Genomic DNA, 18,011 nt, shown 5'->3' with positions numbered 1-18,011 from the left:
CCAGTTCCAGGAAGAAGTTTGGGTGCGTCCCAGAAGCGAATGCACCTAGCCCCACAGTAGACAGCACACTTTTCTTGCACAGGAGCTGGGAGGCAAATCTTGTGCTTTAGTAACTTGAACCCTGGGGGACTCTCATCTTCGCTTCTTCCAATAAGAAACAAAAGTCCCAATCTCCAGGCTCTTGGGTCACTTTGCTTCGCCCCTAACAACACCAGAGATGAGTGGTCTCTAGAAGAACTCACGAACAGCCCGAGGCAGCCATTTCCTAGCGGGTAATTCTGTCACAGAACTTGTTCGTGTAGAGCCACGTAGTGGCTTCCTGTTAACTACCCTCAAAACTGGTTCTGCAACCTCAGGGCCATACAAGTCCTGTCCGTCTCTGACACCTACCTTACAGTCAGAAAACTGGCAATGGTGGTGGCCTCGCAGGGCATTTCCTGTCCTCACATCATCCTTGGCACATTGGGGCCCCTGGGAATGCTGCAGGTAGATCCTGGAGGGCCTGAATTCCATGACAGATTCCTTAAATGAGGTCTCAGGTCATCATGCCTAGGTTAGAAGTCCCTGTTCGGGAAACCTTGCCAAGAAATGAAGCGGTTGGAGCTTCCAGGGTGGGGAAGACAAATGGACTTGAGGTAAGAGCTTCTAGTCTGACAGTCCAAGTGTCTAACGTGGAAGGCCAGTATCCACTACCCACCCTGGATGCTATGTAAGGAGGGGCCCCCTCCTAGATGTTCCAAGGAGTGGTTGAGTAGCACTTGATGTTTATGTAGGAGTGTGTTGTAAGCCTGGGGACCTTGTGTATGGCTTTTCTGGGAGTTTCTCAGGCAGGCCTGAGCTGTGACTTACCCATGAACAAGTCCATTTGGGGGGCTGTCAGGTGGTGCAGGCAGACTGTGACATTTGTCATCTCAAACATCACATCTGTTACCATCATCTACTGAGTTGTAAGAACTAGAGCAGCTGTGTCACAACCCTGACACTGGCTGCAGAGGAGGGATATTAAACGCCCCCCACCCCCACCCCAGATCGCAGCACCTTAGGCTGGAAGAGGAAAAGGCCCATTCCAGCACTGAAACACACACCTCCTATAAAGACCCTAGAGCAGCAGTTCTCAACCTGTGGGTCACAACCCCATTGGGGGCCTCAAACAACCCTTTCACAGGGGTCACCTGAGACCATCAAAACCACAGCTATTTACATTTAGTTACAATTCATAACAGTAACAAAATTAGTTCTGAAGTAGCAATGAAAACAATATGGTTGGGGATCCCTACAACATCAGGGATGTTAACTGTATTAAAGGGTTGAAGCATTGGTCTGAGAACCACTGCCCTAGAGCCTGCCTACATAGGTGGTCACCAGAGACATCATGTCCTCCACGTGAACCTACGGTCTAACCAGACTTCAGCAGATTTTGAAGATACCCAGAGGTCCTCGAGCTCTGGGATGCTCTGAACCCCATTGATACCATCCCCACTCCGTTCTACAGACCACTTGATTCAACATGCTGCTGCCCTCAGGCCCTTGGCAGTCTCCCGTTCCCATGAGCCACCAGGAGTTCTCTCCAGACCCTATAAATTTCACTAAGTGCCTAGACCTTCTCCAAGGTCGTTATCTGCCCCTGAACAAACCATTTTCTTTTTGAATCTGTGTATCTTAGAGGAACCTGGTACTTGTTGCCTGGTACCAAATACGCCCTAAGTCTTGCTGCGGGGTAGCTAACTGGTGATGGCATCCAGCGCCGCCGCCGCCACATTTGAGCTGCCACCATCTCCGACGCACCATATCCAAGTCTGAGCTCATCCACCCAACCCTACCCCTTAGCTCCAGAGCTGCCAGGGCCCCAGACAATATCCACAGCCATCCTAGACCCCAACTTCTTTCAATTCTTTGTCCAGCCGGCTCCAGATCCTGTCTATGCCTTCAATTCTATAGTCAGAACTGCTCTCAGCTTGATCTTTAATCTTCATACCCACTGCCGTCATCTTTCAACAATCCCTTGAGGCCGGTGCCAGACTTCCGGTATCCCCCTGCAGTCTGTTCTCCACTGGGGTGCCCAACGAATTTTCCTAAAATGCATGTTGAAGCTCCTCCCTCCTCGGTTAACCTTTTTTTGGGGGTGGGGAGAGTGCGGGGTAGCAGAATGAATCAACCCTCCAGCCTCAGCTCATTTCCCCATTGGTCCATCCATCCGGCAATGCTCATGAGTAAGTCTCCTGTAGCCTGGCCTGCAGTAGCCGCACACCTCTAGGAATCCTCCCTGTGCCCTACTCCAGTGCCTCAGGTGCACGCCCCCTCCAGAACTTGAAGTGTCTTTTTCGTTCCGGGACCCACAGCTCTCAGTCTTGGGAAGTCCCACTTGGCCGAACCCTGACAGCACAGGTACGCTCCAGCTTCAGCGCCCGGGCTGGTTGCTCAGCAGATGTTTGTTGAATAGAAGAACCAGAGAATTAGAAGCCCTCACAGACCCTGCAGAAGGGGCGGAAAGCCCCGTGCGTCCCCAAACGGGACCGCCCCCCTGGTCGTTTCCCTGCCGCTCCCGCTCCTAGCGCGCAGACTCCCTAGCACCACGACGCCGGCGGTCCGAGAAGTAGCCGCGCAATTGGGATCCCGGGCCCCCGCCGTGGGCACCCGCTGCCTCCTCCCCTCGGTCTTTGCGGTCTCCGCCCCGCCCGCCCGCCTCCTCCCTCCCTCCCTCCCGCTCTTTGTCTCCGGGGTGACCGGCATCCCCACAAGCGCCCCCCGCGTTGCATTATTCCAGGCGACCCCCACGGACCTAGCCATCGCGACGCTGCACAAATCGGCCTGTGGTGCGAGAGTCCAAGATCCGCGGGGCTTGGCGGGGGCGGGGCGGGAGGTGGCTCTGGTTCTCAGGCTCGCTCTCTCTCTCTCTCTCTCTCTCTCTCTCTCTCTCTCTCTCTCTCTCTCTCTCTCTCTCTCTCTCTCTCTCTCTCTCTCTCACACACACACACACACACACACACACACACACACACACACACACACACACACACACACGTACACGCACGCACACACGGAACATCCTCCCGTCAGGTTTCCCGGTCCAGCCCCGCCCGCGTCTCCTGCTTCCCGCAGACCTTCTCCCTGCATCCTTACACACCTCGCCTCTCCATTCTTTCCTGCTGGACCCTCCCCTCCGATTCCCCCACAACACTCTGGGATGGAGCGACTCGAGCCAGCCCGAAGCCCCCCGCGGCCGGGGTGAAAGTCCTCCACCCCTCTCACACCCGGCACTCGCCTCGAGAACCATGGGCCTGAGGGGTTCCCGGGGCGCTGGATGCTGAAAATGACGGATGCTGGAGGTGAGGGGCCGGGATTCCTAGGGTGGAAGGGGAAGCAGGGCCAGACACTACCTGACTCAAGGTGAGACCCCCCCCCCAGTGGGGCTAGATGAATCGAAGCCACAAGGGCCTTTCTTCCTCTATCCCTAGGGAGACCTCACTGGACCGGGGAGCTGGGCTTGTCGGGAGGGAACAGAAATAGGATTTGTGTCCCTAATCCTCTTCCTCCTGCCTGGGGAAATTAATTTTAAAAAAAAGAAAAGAAAGAAGAGAAAAAGAAAGAAAAACTGGTGTGGGGGCTGGGGGAGAGGCCTTAACTCCTTCCTACCCGGGCAGTTGGACCGGTGGGTTGGAGAAACAGCTCTGCCCTCTGATTAGGGAGAGGGGACTCTGATAGGAGTGGGTGCCGTTCCCCAACCCCATCTTCTGTGGGGCTCTGATGGGCTGTCAAACTCCTACGGACTTCTCCAAGCCTGGAGCTGGCTTAAGACTGGTGGCATAGGAGGGGCACGGCCTTCTTGCCTCTACAACTGCCTCCCCATGGCAGCCTGCTGTCAAGCACTCCTGCGACCTGTCAGCTGCCTCTCTCCCACTGTCTCCCTTTCTCTCTCGCCCCCCTCTTCTACTCGGGCCCCCTCTCCCCTCTGCCTTGTGGGCAGGTGCTCTGTTCTTCTCCCAGCCCATGGTGGGCCCTCAAGGCTGCCCAGCTGCTTTCCCTGAGCCTCTTGGGTCTATTCTGTCTTGCTCTTTCTTCTCAGCTCCCCGTGGACACTGTCAGTCTCTACCTCTGGGTCTGCTGGTTGCTCCTTCTGTTCCATTCCCAGGTTGTATACCTTTTGTTTTGCTTTCTCCTTCCCTTGGGCTCAGGGTATCTTGGAAATCACCTGCCTTTCCTTTTCCCAGAGAAAGGTCAGAGGTCACCAGTGGCCCGTTAGGAATTGGCGGCTGTTGGGGAAGGGAGTGGTCTGATGACAAGGGAGCCCAAAGGCTGTCGAAGGGGACAGGTTCATTTCCACCCTGGTATAGTTGAACAACACCTGTGAGTGAGACAGTGTGTGTATGAGGGGGAGGGTGGGTGAGGCTGGGTTTCTGGGAGAAGATAGCTGGGTAGCGGGGGCAGGTGACCCGCCGGATATTATGCTTCTGTGGAGTTTCGCATGGGATAGTGTGGAAACCTTCCCCCCCAGATACTGGAGCTGGCTGTTCAAGAGAGAGATAAAGGAAGAGGAGCAGTTTGTGCTGAATCAGGATGGGCTGAGAGTCTGAGCTGGAGGCCCCAGTCCACCCAAAGGGACTAAAACAGACCTCGGTGCACATGAGGACCTCGCCTGGTGGCTGGACTGAGGCCTTCAATAAAGGACATGGGCTGTGTTTAAGAGGGGAGGCGTCATTAGTCTCTGCAAAGAGCAGCCATTCTGGTGGGAGAAGCAGCTCCTACCCTGAGACTCCAGTCTGAAGGGAGGACACAGGGATCATCTGACAAGAAGAGATAAGACCCAAGTAGGAAACCAGTAAAGTATGAAAAGGTCTCCATTCCTCAGGAACCGGAGGAGTGGCTGGCAAAACAGTGTAGACAAATGGAGGGGGAAGGGGGGAGTAACCCCGGACAGCAATCTGGAGAAGGGACAGCTGAATCCTAGTCAGAGAAGGTTTTGCGATCCAACGAAGAGATACAGTTTATGATGAGGGCCAACCTATCTTTCCATCTGGCCTTTCTAGCCAGGAAGGAATATTCTAGATCTCGGCTCCTAGTCCCCTGAGTTCAAGAATGGCAAAGGAGTCCTAGCTGAGCCATTGCTGACCTCCCTTCCATATGGCATGCTTGGCTCAGCTCCCAGCATCCCTGAGCCTAGTGGATGGAGGTGGTTTTAATACTTGCCTTAATCCTAGCCAGTATAGACCAGCTCCCCTCCCTCTGCCCTAGCCCTCCCCCAAGAGTGTCCTTTCCTCAGGAGCAGAACTGCAGATCACGCCACTAGGACAGGGCTGTGAAGCCGAGGACTGGGTCAACGTCTGATTCTAGCTATTAAGGTTCATACCTGTAACGTGGGGATACCAAGATGACACGTCAGGCTCAGTAGCTCACAGAGACGGGATGCCTGTGAAGTGACAGAACTAGAGGACACGTGGTCCAGTCCAGTGACCTGCCTTTCTCCCAGAGAGCAGAGTATTCGAAGTCTCCCCCATATTTCTCTCTCTCTCTCTCTCTCTCTCTCTCTCTCTCTCTCTCTCTCTCTCTCTCTCTGTATGCTGTATGTATGCAAGTGCTCTACCTGCATGTACACCTTTCTACCAGAAGAGGGCATCAGGCCCCACTCTAGATGGTTGTGAGCCACCATGTGGTTGCTGGGAATTGAACTCAGGGCCTCTGGAAGAGCATCCAGTGCTCTTAACTGCTAAGCCATCTCTCCAGCCCCTTCCCTCTCTTCTTAGCCATGTCTCCTAGACCTGCTAGGAAGCCTGCCCAAGGTGTTTCTGATATATTTCTCCTGCTTCCCTTCCTTACCTGCCTGCTCTTCTTGCTTCTCACAACAAAACAAGACAAAACAAAAAACCCAAACAACAGTACAACCCTGTCCTGCCTATGCACACTTCCTCCCAGAACTTTCTGGATGCTTCAGAGATGTACTGCTGTGAACACTTAATGCCCTGCTACATCTGTGAGTCTGTCAGGACCCGTGAGAACTGGGATTCTGTCTGAAACAGTGAATGGCCCAGCTGGTGATGCCAGCTTCCCGCACAGTTCAGAAAAGCAGGTGGTGAGGGGCCCCAGTGATGGAGGAGGAAGACAGACGGGGTAATGGATGCAAGATGGGTAGATGCAAAGATGGGAAGATGCATAAATATAATGGATATTGGATGGATGGGGTAGGAAAGGAGGGAGGGAGGGAGGGAGGGAGGGAGGGAGGGAGGGAGGGAGGGAGGGAGGGAGGGAGGGAGGGAGGGGAAAAAAGCAGATAAAGCTAGGTAGGCAAATGGATGGAAGAACCTGGGTTTTAAATCTGTACTTGCCGTTAATTGCTGGGCCATCCACTTCCTCTTCTGTGTCTGTGTGAAATGACAGGTCTGGATTTAATAAGCCCCATGACCTCTAGATTTGATGTTCGGCAGTTGATGATGGAGGCTTCCGGATGCTAGTGATTGGAGGGCCCAAAGCAATGCAGGGTCTTGTGCATTGGAGTACCTAAGGCAATGTGAAGTCACAACCAATAGTTAGGCCCAGCTCACAGGAGCTGCTTGAGTCTGTGCTATGGCTTTCCTGCTTGCGTCTCCTGCCTCGGCACCCACAGGCTTCTCTTCCAAGGACCAAAGGAGGAATTCTAGGGGAAGCAGTGGGTGGGCCGGAAGCGGGAGGCTGCTGGCTTCTTCACTACCACAACCAACTTGAATCTCTTATCCGTGGTTTCTTTCTCTCCTTTTTGTTCTTCTCAGCTCTCTTGAGTCATGGCTTCCTCAAAGCTCCGAGAACCTGTGGATGAAGTTTTTGGTAAGTTCTCTGTGACTTCATGTCTAGCACTAGACCTAGCCATGGAGCCCTTCCGTCAAGTCTACTGGGCATGGCATGGGATAAGGACAGATAGGGCACTTCAGGGCATGGTGTGCAGCTGGTCTCACATGCAGTGTATCATTTGATTCTCAAAAACAAGGGGTGTAGGATGCGGAGTGCCGATAAGACCCGCTTTGAAGATCACATGGAGGCTGGTAGGATGGCTTAGCAGATAAAGGCACTAGCTGTACAACCCGGGTTTGGTTCCCCTAACCCACATAAAGGATGGAAGGAGAGAATCAGGTCCACAAAAGTTATCCTCTGCCCTCTGTGTGTGCGTGGTGACATACACACTCACATTCACACATCATGCACACACACACATACACACACACTATAATAATAATTTTTTTAAAAAAAGATAGCATGATAGCATGAAGACTTGAGTTCAATCCTAAACACTCACATAAAAACCGGGCACAAGCTGAACATAGTGGCACACGCCTTTAATCCCTGTACTTGGGAACCAGAGACACGTAAATCTCTGAGTTTGAGGCCATCCTGGTCTACATAGAGAGTTCCAGGACAGCCAGGGCTGCATACAGAGAGCCTGTCTCAAATACAACGAAACTGACACAGCCGTGCACACCGGTAATCTTAACGCTGTGGACGGAAAGACAGGATTCTTGGGGCTTGCTGGCCAGCCATTCTAACCAAATGAGCTAGTTCTAGGTTCAGCGAGAGACCCTGTCTCAAAAACTCAGGTGGAGAGGGATTGAGGCCATCAACCTCTGGCTTCTATGCATATGGCAGACTCTGTGATTGTGTTGTGGAAAAGCTGTCCCCTGCAGAATTTGAGTGGGTGACTCCTGTGTGCAACCCCAAGGGGCTCCTAAACATGGGGTGCTACAGGGCTCCAGCTTCTGCTTCCTCCCATCTCTTTCTGCCTTTCCCTCCTCTCTTCCTTCTTGCTATGGCCGCTGGCGCTGGTCACTCCAGTATTGTTATCTTGATGCTTCTGGGAACACTGCTCCCCACCCCAGCTCCTTCCCAGCTCCCCCTCTCCCCCAGCATTTCCCTATCTCTGAGGCTGGCTCTACACAAGTCAAGCCTAACTTTGGCAGGTCCATAGAGGTGAGCTCCCCTTAGTGGGGGAAGGGCTTTTCTGTCTCCTGTCTTCCCACCATGCTCCTCACCAATCCTTTCTCGTTTTCCTCCTGTCTGCTGAGGTAGCTGGGCACTGCCTGGAGTGCTTCCTCATATGAAAACAATTAAATATTCATCTCTCTCACTACCCAGAGCCCAGAGGAGGAGGCAGGGAAGGGAAGAGCTGGAAGGAGAGGTTGAGGGACCCTGGCGAGACTGGCCCCACCTTGCTTTGTACCCGCAAGCCCTCAGGAGACCCTTTGCTCTCCAGCCCAGGTGATGCCCATTCTGCCATGTGGAGCGGGGATCTATCGCCCTGATGCAGATGGCTGGGTACCAGCTGGGTACCAGTAATGGAGAGAAGGTTAGAGCACTGGCCCAGACCTGGCTATCACTTTTACTCCTTCCATACAACTGACCAAACCTTTATTGTTGGAGTTCAGTTTCTCCACCCATAAAATGAGGGTTTAGACGTAAGGTTGCCTCCTTCTCTGTTCAGAAAGGGCACAAGTAATATGTCTGGTACTTCCTAACAAGCCAGCCTGCCTGTCTTTGACCCTAGCTAGCTCTTGCCAGCTCTATGCTCTTGGGCAAATTAAAGCTGCCCTAGGGATCCTGAGTCCCTTCCTCCAAGGTTGTAGGACGTTTCAGTGACACACACTTCGAACAGTGAGAACTGTTACTGGCTCCTGGCTAATTCCAGGGACACCAAGATGTTCTTCATCAGGAATGAAGTGAGTCACATCTGGATCCAACAGAGCAGCCTTGACAGTAGCTGTCACCTCCCAGCCCCTCACCACATCCCTGGACAAATGTCTACTTCCATCTTCATTCAGGCTGTTTCTGCATGTTCCTTGACACCTCAAACCCAGAACGATACCATTCCCTTTCCTAAGAAAACCTCATTCTGGCCGGCAGTGGTGGTGGTGGCACACACCTTTAATCCCAGCACTCACAAGGCAGAGGCAGGGGGATCTCTGAGTCAGCTTGGTCGACAGAGCAAGTTCCAGAACAGTCGGGTCTACTCAGAGAAACCCTGTCTTGAAAAACCCCAACTCTCCTTATGGTCATCCGGGCCTCAGCCTGGCAACCAAATAAGTCTGAGGCAGTAGCCCTAGTCACTCTTACTTCCTTGCCCATTCAGGATAGCTCCTTACCTGTCCTTTTCCCTTCTTTAGAGTATTCACCAGGCACCTGCTGTGCACCAGGAGCTGCCAGGTGCCCGTGGTACCATCCCAGAAAACCCTGTCCTTTCAGAGCTGATAGTCTAATAGGTGGAAAGAGGCATAGGCTTCAATAAGCAAGGTGTTCAGGATGCCAGAGAGTGGTGTGTGATCCAGGAAAAAGCAGGACTGACAACTTGGAGTATAGACGGGAGGGCGCTGTACATGCAAAGGCTTTGAGGTGCAGGCTGGGTCTGTAAGAGGAAGGGTGGGAGGAGGGGACAAGGAAGAGGCAGAAGCTCAGGGAGGTGACTGAAGCTCAGGAGCACAGACTGAATTTAGAAGGCCGCTGTGGGGTTAGCTCTGATTCTGCACGAGGCGGTTCTGAGCAGGGAGTGACAGAGCTGACACCTCGCGTTAGGATCACTCTGGCTGCTGTGCTGGAGGACACCCAGTGGGAAAGGGGCACGGGAGGCCATTTATAATAACAGGCATGAGAAGATGGGAACCTAGACCTGGTGCTCCTCTCTCCATCCCTCCCCCCATCTCTTTCCCACTCCTCTCTGTATGTGCACAGGTATACATGTGTAAACTCACTCATAAACAATATTTTGTTGATAAAATCTAAGAGCTTGGGCTGTAGAGTGGTCGGTTTAGAGTAGGCACTGCTCTTGTAGAGGACCCGAGTTCAGTTCTGGGCACCCAGGTTCAGGCACCTCACAATAGCCTGTAACTCCAGTTCCAGGGGATACAGCACCCTCTTCTGAACTCTGAGGGTATCTGCATTCAAATGCATATGCACCCACACATACACACACACAGAGACAGAGAGTGTGTGTTAAATAATAGTAAAAAAGAAATGAAAACCTCAGACAACCTCAGAGGTAGAAAAAAGAGCACAATGCACCCTGTCATGTGCTCAAGTTCTGGTCACTCCATCTCCACCACGGTCACCCCCTGGTCAGACTTGCTTCACCCCTCCCATTCTTCATCTCCACTGCCCTGAATATCATTAAAAAGCAGTCTCATGCCGGGCGATGGTGGCGCACGCCTTTAATCCCAGCACTCGGGAGGCAGAGGCAGGCGGATCTCTGTGAGTTCGAGACCAGCCTGGTCTACAAGAGCTAGTTCCAGGACAGGCTCCAAAGCCACAGAGAAACCCTGTCTCGAAAAACCAAAAAAAAAAAAAAAAAAAAAAACCGGTCTCATGCTTCACCTCTGTATTTCAATAGGGCTAGCTATTTTGAGGGTGGGGCTAACAGGAATGCAGCTAAATTAATTTATAGGAAAGGGGTCAAGAGGGAGGCAAGGGGAGTCAAAAAAGACATAGGGTTTAGCTTGAGTAGCAATAAAGATGGAACCACTGTTTACCAAGATAGGGAGGCCAGCCATGGTGGAGGTGGTGGGGGAGAGGAAAGGCTATGAATGGTAGCCACTGCTGACTATCCATGCGGGAACAGGGTCTAGGAGGGCTGAGGGGAAAGGGTAACTCACAGCTGTCCAACTTGGAGGCAACAAATCTCAGGCAAGCCAATGAGTGGTGTGTGTGTGTGTGTGTGTGTGTGTGTGTGTGTGTGTGTTAGACAGAGTTTCTCTGTGTAGCCCTGGCTGTCCTGGAATTCGCTCTGTAGACCAGACTGGACTTGCGCTCAGAGATCCTTTGCCTCTGCCTCATGAGTGCTGAGATTAAAGGCAAAAGGACTCCGATGGGTGTGCTTTTATCGGTTGTGTTTGGCTAAGGCACTAGGGGGCCCTGGTTTGTAGGTTCCCTGGTAGGTGCTTCTGTGTTTAGGCTTGGTATTTAGTAGAGGAGTCAGAGTTGGGAATAGACAAAGTGGCCATTGAGTAGGGGTACCTTTGGGGTGTCTACAGATGAGAGAGAAGCAGGCAAGAAGAGTGGGTGTGAAGGATGGAACGGGGGGGGGGCAGAGATACTAAGAGAGGGGCGAACAGGAGCGTATTGACTCATCCTGAAGCCCAGGAAGACCCCAGTACCAAGGTCAAGGCCAGAACAAGAGTGATGCTTCTTTTCCAGGCAGGCGAACAAAAAGCAAAACTGTGACCTGGTGCTTTCTGCACACACCCAGTAGATGTGTCTACACCTCCTCCAGGTTCTAACAGGACCTAGCACTGGGCTGTAGAGCCCAGGACCCGAGACAAGCTTGAAGGACCCGTGGGAACTTTGCTCCGGGTACTGACACTGGTGTCTGGGTGTCCCCTTCCTCACTTCAACCAAAGACTTTTCACACGCATTAACACTGCTATCCTTGAACACGGCCCTGAATGTGGCACAGCAAGATGGTGTCCCCAGGAGGGTCCCTTTCTGGAGCCACACCCAAACCCCAGAGACTGTTACTAGCCAGTGGCTCCAGTTGTGACTTGCTTTCTTTGAGCCTAGTTGGTTCAGCTGTAAATGTGTCCTGGATGCCGTAGCCTCCCCTCTCCAGGTAGCTCTGAAGACAATGATGCGATGCGTGCAGCACATTGGGTGCATAGCAGATGCATTCCCCTGGTCCCCACAGAACTAAAGGTACCATCTCTACTCCCTACTTCCCACACGCTTGCCAACTCTCACTCAGACTGTAGGATCCAGGTGGGCATGCCTCCTCTCACCCCCATTGTGTGTCTGCACAGAGGCCAGTCGTGCCCCCCAGGAGGGCCAGGCAGTTGTGCTATGTGCAGGCACTGGCAGGTGGGGCTGGGAAGCCAGCCTGTGGGAGGCTTGAACTTTACCTACTGTCGAAGTGAGTGGCACCACCAAGCATCAGCTTAATGGCTTGGGGTGTGAGTCAGGGTGGTCATTTGAGGTGGCTCTGGTCACTGTTTGCAGACCTGGACTTGGCGGTACCAGAGACCACCAGACTGGACAGCAGCTTACACAAAGCCCGGGCCCAGCTGCTGGCCAAGGGCCGGAGACACCGGCCTTCCCGCTCCAGACTACGAGACAGTGCCAGCTCTGCTGAGGACGGGGAAGGCTCCGATGGGCCCGGAGGCAAGGTTGGGGTAACACACACACCCGCCCCCCAATTCCAGGGGAGTGTGCCCCCAGAGACCCAACAGTCACCCACCCAAATGTCAGCTAGCTGTTCACTTCTGGCTCCTGTTCCTCTGCAGAAAAGATGTTAGCCCATTTTAAAGATGAAGAAGCAGAGAGTAGAAGGGTTTGGGAAGTCCCACAGTTAGCAAATGAAGCAGGATGTCTTCACTTCATGTTATCACCCATTTCTCCCCTGTCACTGCTCAGGCACTCCCCATCCCCGGGCCGAAGGAACCCACCCTCCAGACCCCAGAAAACCGAGCTCCCCTGGGGCTCCACGTATAGCCTACAGAGGAAATTGGCCTCCAGCCTCCAGGGAGTGAGGGCAGGGAGCGCTGGTTGAGCGGCTGCCCTTCTTCCAGGTGACCGAGGGCTGCGGTAGCCCGCTGCACCGGCTGCGCTCGCCTCTGCACTCGGGCCCAGGCTCCCCCGCCAGCGGCTCTTTCTGCCTGGAGCCCCCCGGCTTGCGGCGCAGCCTGGATGAGGACGAGCCACCGCCCTCGCCCCTCGCCCGTTACCGGCCCCTGCACAACGCTGCCTCGCATGAGGGCCTGGCCGCCACCTCTGGCTCGCCTCCGTGCTCTGCACCCTCCTCGGACAGCTCCCCCAGCTTCGTGCGCCGCTATGCCCGAGCAGAACCGCACAGTGAAGGTGAGCCCGGCAGGCGCGATGCCCCCTGCCGGCGAGCATGGGAACCGCAGCTTGGCCCGGTGGTATGGCGGCTACAGGATAGGTGGAAGGATGGCCAACAGGATCCATTCTCCATTTACAGAGGCTTACTATACCACAGACATCGCTGGGACCAAACAGAGCAACGATACAGTCCTTGGCCTCTGGGGATGTGTAGCTTAGGAAAGAAACAACCAAACCATCCTGTAATTAACATATAGTTACAAACTGTAATAAAAGCTATGCAGGAAACATGCACAGTTGCTGGAGTGGAGGTGACACTTGAGCCAAGATTGAAAGGATGGGTAGAAGATGACCAAGATAAAGTCAGTAGTATGTGCCTAGCATACAGAAAGCCTTAGTCATGGCATACAAGATACTGTGATGTGCTCTGGTAATTCCAGTACCCAGGGGGTGAAGACAGGAGAATCAGGAGACCAAGGCCACATAGGGTGTTCCAGTCATTGAGACTCTGTCTCAAAAATAAAAGAACCAATGAACTAACAAACATTAATAGGCCTACCCCCACCCCCTCAGTTGTAAAGTGTTTTTACAGTTTGTAAAAGGTAAAAGCCTAGGCTCCCATTAGATACTGTAAAATGGGCATGTCTCTATGTTTGCAATGAAGGGGAACTCAAAAACAGAGAGAGTGCCGTCTCCTGGGTCACACAGCTAATGAAGAACCCCGGAGCCAGATGGCCTAATTCTAAGTCAAGACATGTCTACCACCCCACATGGGCGGCAGCAGGAGGCAAGCAAACCACAAACCGTCGCTTTAGCTGTTTTCTTCCCCCTCTCCTCCTAAAGATGACAGCCGGGATACCAGCCCCCCTGAGCCTGCCAGCCCCACCATCGGCTTGGATAAGAGGACTCGCAGAAAATTCCTGGACCTGGGGTGAGTGGGGCAGGTCTTGCATGGGTCCTTGGAACAACTGGGGTCTGAGCATCACAGTGGGCAGGTATGCTCCATTCCCCCTGCCTTCTTACAGGGTCACTCTCCGCCGAGCGTCCACTGGCAAGAGCCGGAAGGAGAAGGGTAGCAACCGACTGTCCATGGGCAGCAGGTGAGAGGTACCCATGGCACCCACCCACAGCTCCTGTCCTCCCCTGGACACCACACCATGCTGGATGTTTTCTCCACAGGGAGTCCGTAGAAGGTTCTGGAAGGACAGGGAGCTCCCCGTTCCTGCCCTTTTCCTGGTTCACAGACAGCGGCAAAGGCTCTGCTTCCTCAGGGAGCACCACCTCCCCGACCTGTTCCCCCAAACATGAGGGCTTCAGCCCCAAGAAGTCAGCTTCCCAGGTAAGCCCAGGTCTTTATTCCTTCTTCTTCTCCTTCCCTCTTAGCGTCCAGCCTTCCTTTCCATCTATCTTTTTGCCCCGAGTCAGTTTTACTCTGTAGCCCAGTCTGCCTGGGGCTACATGAGTGTGCCATCCTGCCGGTGTGTAACCCCCGGACTCCACACTGGCTTCCAGGGTCATAACAAGGGCATATTTCATCAGGGCTTGGACTGGGACAGAGGTTTTTTTGGGACCTTCACGTTGCTCCATAGAGCCTCCTACTCATTCACGACTTCCATCTTCTCTCTTGGTTTTGTTCATTCATTGGCTCATGCATTCATGACCGTCCACACTGCTTTCCTGCTCTCAGCGCTCCTGTGGGAACACTGAGCCCCCACTGCTCACTCCGTCCCAGGGCCCCTTGTTTCTTACTGTTCTGCCTGAGTCAGATCTGGACTGCAACATCAAGAGCTGGCCTCCTGCATGGTGGGAAGTTCTGGAGCTAGAGAGATGGGCAGGACCCGTGCCTAGAGCTCTGAAAGCTTCAGACCCCAGGAAATGAGAACCATCCACACCAGCAATACTAAAGTCCCCTTACATTCCCAGACTGCTAAATACTTCACAGAGCCCAGGATACATGTGTGCCTTTAACTGTGAAGCAGGCAAGGCAGGCGTTAGTATCTGCACTGTACAGATGGGCAGATGAGGTCCAGAGAAAAGGGACTTGCCCACAGATGTGTATGGTGCCAGGGCTTAGGAGAATCATCAATCATGGGGTTCAGGGGAGAGACCCTTCTGATATGCAGCTTTGTTCTTTAGCTACCCCTACATCCTCCCTCAGCCCCTCCCTTTGTGCTGGTCCCAGGGGACACACATTGAGTGAAACACAAGTCCTCCCAGAGACCCAAGGCCACTAAGGGTACCCGCCAGTCAGGATGCAAGAGGCCTAGGAGAGGCACACATGACACAGCCTTGGGGGAATCCTGGAGGGCCGTCCGAAGGCAGCAGCACCTAGCCTCCTCCACTCCTGTTAATTATTCTGCCCAACTTAACGCTAGTGCCATGTCCTCTAGGTAGCCAGCTCCCCCCTAGAGGGCTCGGGTCTCAGTCGGGTCACAGCCTCTGTCTGGCTGCTTAGTTCTGGGCTCATGATCAGGAGCATGGACCAACTGCTGGTGGCTAGTCCAGTATTTCAGCTCGGGAGTGGCAGGGGGTGAACTTGCGCCTCAGCACACATCCCTCTCTGTTCAGGAATCCACCCTGAGTGATGACTCCACACCTCCCAGCAGCAGCCCCAAGATCCCCAGTGGTCCTCGGCAGGAGACCAAGTGCTCCTATCCTTACCACACGTTGTCCCAGTCTTCAGATGAGGTGAGCCAAGCTAGGCCTTGTTCCTGCTGGGGACCTGGCCAAGAGACTGGGCTCCCTTAACCCTCCCCATCTCTACCACAGTTCCTGGACGAGTCCCTCCCTACTATACAACACTGGACTAGCCAGCAGGTGGGCCAGTGGCTGTGCAGCCTCAACCTGGAACAGTACGCCGCTGAGTTTGCTGCCCGACAGGTGGATGGGCCGCAGCTCCTGCAGCTGGATGGGAGCAAACTGAAGGTAGGTCGGAGTGCAAGGTTAGCAAGATTGAGGTAGCCTTAAAGCATAAGGACCGCCCCCCCTTTGTCCTGACTTTTGGCCTACTTGTCTCCTGAACTGATCTGGGATTGCCTCTGTCTGGCCACTGACCTGGCTTCTGACCTCTATGCAAGGGTCTGGTCCAGTCTTTGCAGTGTAGTTATGATGCCCCAGTCTGACTTAAACTCAAATCCATCACTTCCATTTGACCTTCTAGTTCCAGTCCGAGTGTTCAGGCTGACCTCACCCTTTGGACTACCATCCAGTGTTGGAAAGCCAGGCCTCTTTCCTGGCCAGCTCCATGCCATGTTCAGTCTCAAAGCCTGGTGACAGGAGCGTGCTAAGGCTACAGTGAAGAGAGGTGGTTTCCAACGCTTGGACATTCCTGGGTTTCAAGACCAATCCCATAGCAAGTGAGGAGAGACCTTGCCGCCTTGCAGTAGGACCTTGAGCAAATCATTCTCCATCTTGAGGACATCAGGAGATTGGGTAGGGTCATGGCACCTAGGTTGAGGATCCAGAGTCAAGGATGGGGCACAAATGGCTTAGTGCCATTGTAATCTCTATGGCCACTTGCAACCCATTCCTCTTAGCTAATCCCTAGGCAAAGGCCATACTTGGGAGCACACTCGAGGGGCTGCAGGGAGTGTATGGGAGGAGTGTTCTGGGCCTCTTTCCTTCACTCTGGGTTTCTTCCCAGAGCCTGGGGCTTAGCAACTCGCATGACCGGGCACTGGTGAAGCGGAAGTTGAAGGAGCTGGCAGCGGCTGCTGAGAAGGAACGGAAGGCACAGGAGAAGACTGCACGGCAGCGGGAGAAGCTGCGGCGCCGTGAGCATGAGGCCAAGAAGAGCTAGGAATGGCTGGCGGGGCTGGAACCCCGGCGCACTTGCAGCCACCTGCACGGGCCTCACCAGGGAAGTCGGGTCTAGGCACCAGGTTCTTGGGGCACATGACCCCTCTCACCCTGTTTGGACCAAGTCCTCTGGAGGGAGATCCCAGGGAGAAGGCCCAGTAATAAACCCAGTTTCGAGGACTTGTTTGGCATAGAGTTCCAGGGGGAAGCAGGTGGCAGATGATGAGGGCAGAGGCCAGGAATGCAGCAAATCTGGAGCCCAGAGGAACCTGGTTCAAGCAGAACCTCTTCCCTCTGGTTACAGTGGTACTGAACAAGGAAGTAAGCTGGCAGGAGAGGCCCTCCATGACCAGGATTCCTAGGCTTAGAGAGAAGCCTGGGCATCCCGACAGGAGACAGGGCTGTGTCTCCTCAGCTCTTGAAGGTGGCTGTGTGGTGGGAGAGCAGTTCTCAGAGAGGCCGGTGGGCACTGCAGTAGTGGCACTCAGGGTAGATTCTCAGACACCTCCTCAACGGAGAGAAGAGCGGGCAGTGGAGGGTAAGCTGGCCTCTGTAAGGACTGCAGAGCGGGGACAAGGGGGTTCTTCTCTTTCCCCTTCACTACCCTGTAGGTTCTAGTGGGCGGGGCGACACTGCTCCTCTCCCACTGGGTCACAGAACTAGAATCCACTTCTTCACAGAGTGATTCAGCCTCCTCTGGGGACAGGATAAATGGAGGCTGTTGGGGACACAGGACATTCTCCCCACTAGTGCCTAGGTGGCACTTAACTGGTGACTTTCATCACCCTAGCTGGGCAGGGGCACACTTGGAGGGTGGCCTAGAAGCTGCTAGATCAGAAGGGTCCATCAGCTCCCAGGTTCCCTGGGTGTGTCAAGGCCTCAGTGGGCCTAGAACTGACAAACATTGCTAGCTCAGGTTTGCTAGGTCACAGGGAGGACTGGGCCAGCCCTGGGTGGGTCTGGCACGTGTCCTTTGTAGGACACGTTCAGAGATGGAGGGTCCCAGGTGCCATGCTGACCCAGCCTCTCAGGTGCTGGTCAGTTACTGCTGGGCCCAGGAGGTTTCTGAGGAGAAACCTCCACCCCTCCCAGCTTCCTGGAGGGGTGGACAGGACCTGCATGCTAACTCCCTCTCTCCTGCCTGGGGAAGCAGTTGAAGGCCAGGGCCCTGTGCTTGGGCTCAGTCATCTGCACTGGGAGAGGGGCCTCAGAGGGAAACTAAGGTATAAGGGCATTGGCATCTATCTAGACTGGGTGGGGAGGGTGGAGGCCCTACTGTCCCTAAAGCTGTCAGGAGCCAAGTGTGCCCCACCTGCATGTGAAGGGGAAGATGGTTCTCAACTTCTTTCAATAAATACCTACCATACACCAGTGAGGTTTCTGTCTGGGACGAGGGACTAAGCTCTGCCTTGAGCACCACTGGGCAGCCGTCTGCCAGCTGA

General features: G+C 54.0%; 1 protein-coding gene across 2 annotated transcripts; it reads left to right on the top strand.

Moving 5' to 3' along the window:
- Positions 1 to 2,557: 2,557 nt before the first annotated feature.
- Samd14 (sterile alpha motif domain containing 14) lies at positions 2,558 to 17,940 on the top strand. Of its 2 annotated transcripts, XM_075991030.1 has the most exons (11): positions 2,919 to 3,326; positions 4,064 to 4,129; positions 6,738 to 6,792; positions 11,932 to 12,098; positions 12,501 to 12,789; positions 13,615 to 13,702; positions 13,797 to 13,871; positions 13,951 to 14,110; positions 15,340 to 15,459; positions 15,541 to 15,696; positions 16,415 to 17,940. In XM_075991030.1, the coding sequence occupies exons 3-11, from the start codon at positions 6,750 to 6,752 to the stop codon at positions 16,568 to 16,570; spliced, it is 1,254 nt and encodes a 417-aa protein (XP_075847145.1). In that variant the 5' UTR covers positions 2,919 to 3,326; positions 4,064 to 4,129; positions 6,738 to 6,749; the 3' UTR covers positions 16,571 to 17,940. The 2 variants fall into 2 exon arrangements, with proteins under 2 accessions (XP_075847144.1, XP_075847145.1); XM_075991029.1 differs by lacking the exon at positions 4,064 to 4,129 and having other exon boundaries at positions 2,558 to 3,326.
- Positions 17,941 to 18,011: the final 71 nt, after the last annotated feature.

This window comes from Microtus pennsylvanicus, chromosome 11 (assembly GCF_037038515.1).
Source record: "Microtus pennsylvanicus isolate mMicPen1 chromosome 11, mMicPen1.hap1, whole genome shotgun sequence".
Taxonomy (NCBI): Eukaryota; Metazoa; Chordata; class Mammalia; order Rodentia; family Cricetidae; genus Microtus; species Microtus pennsylvanicus.
This window is presented reverse-complemented; position numbering and strand designations above follow the sequence as displayed.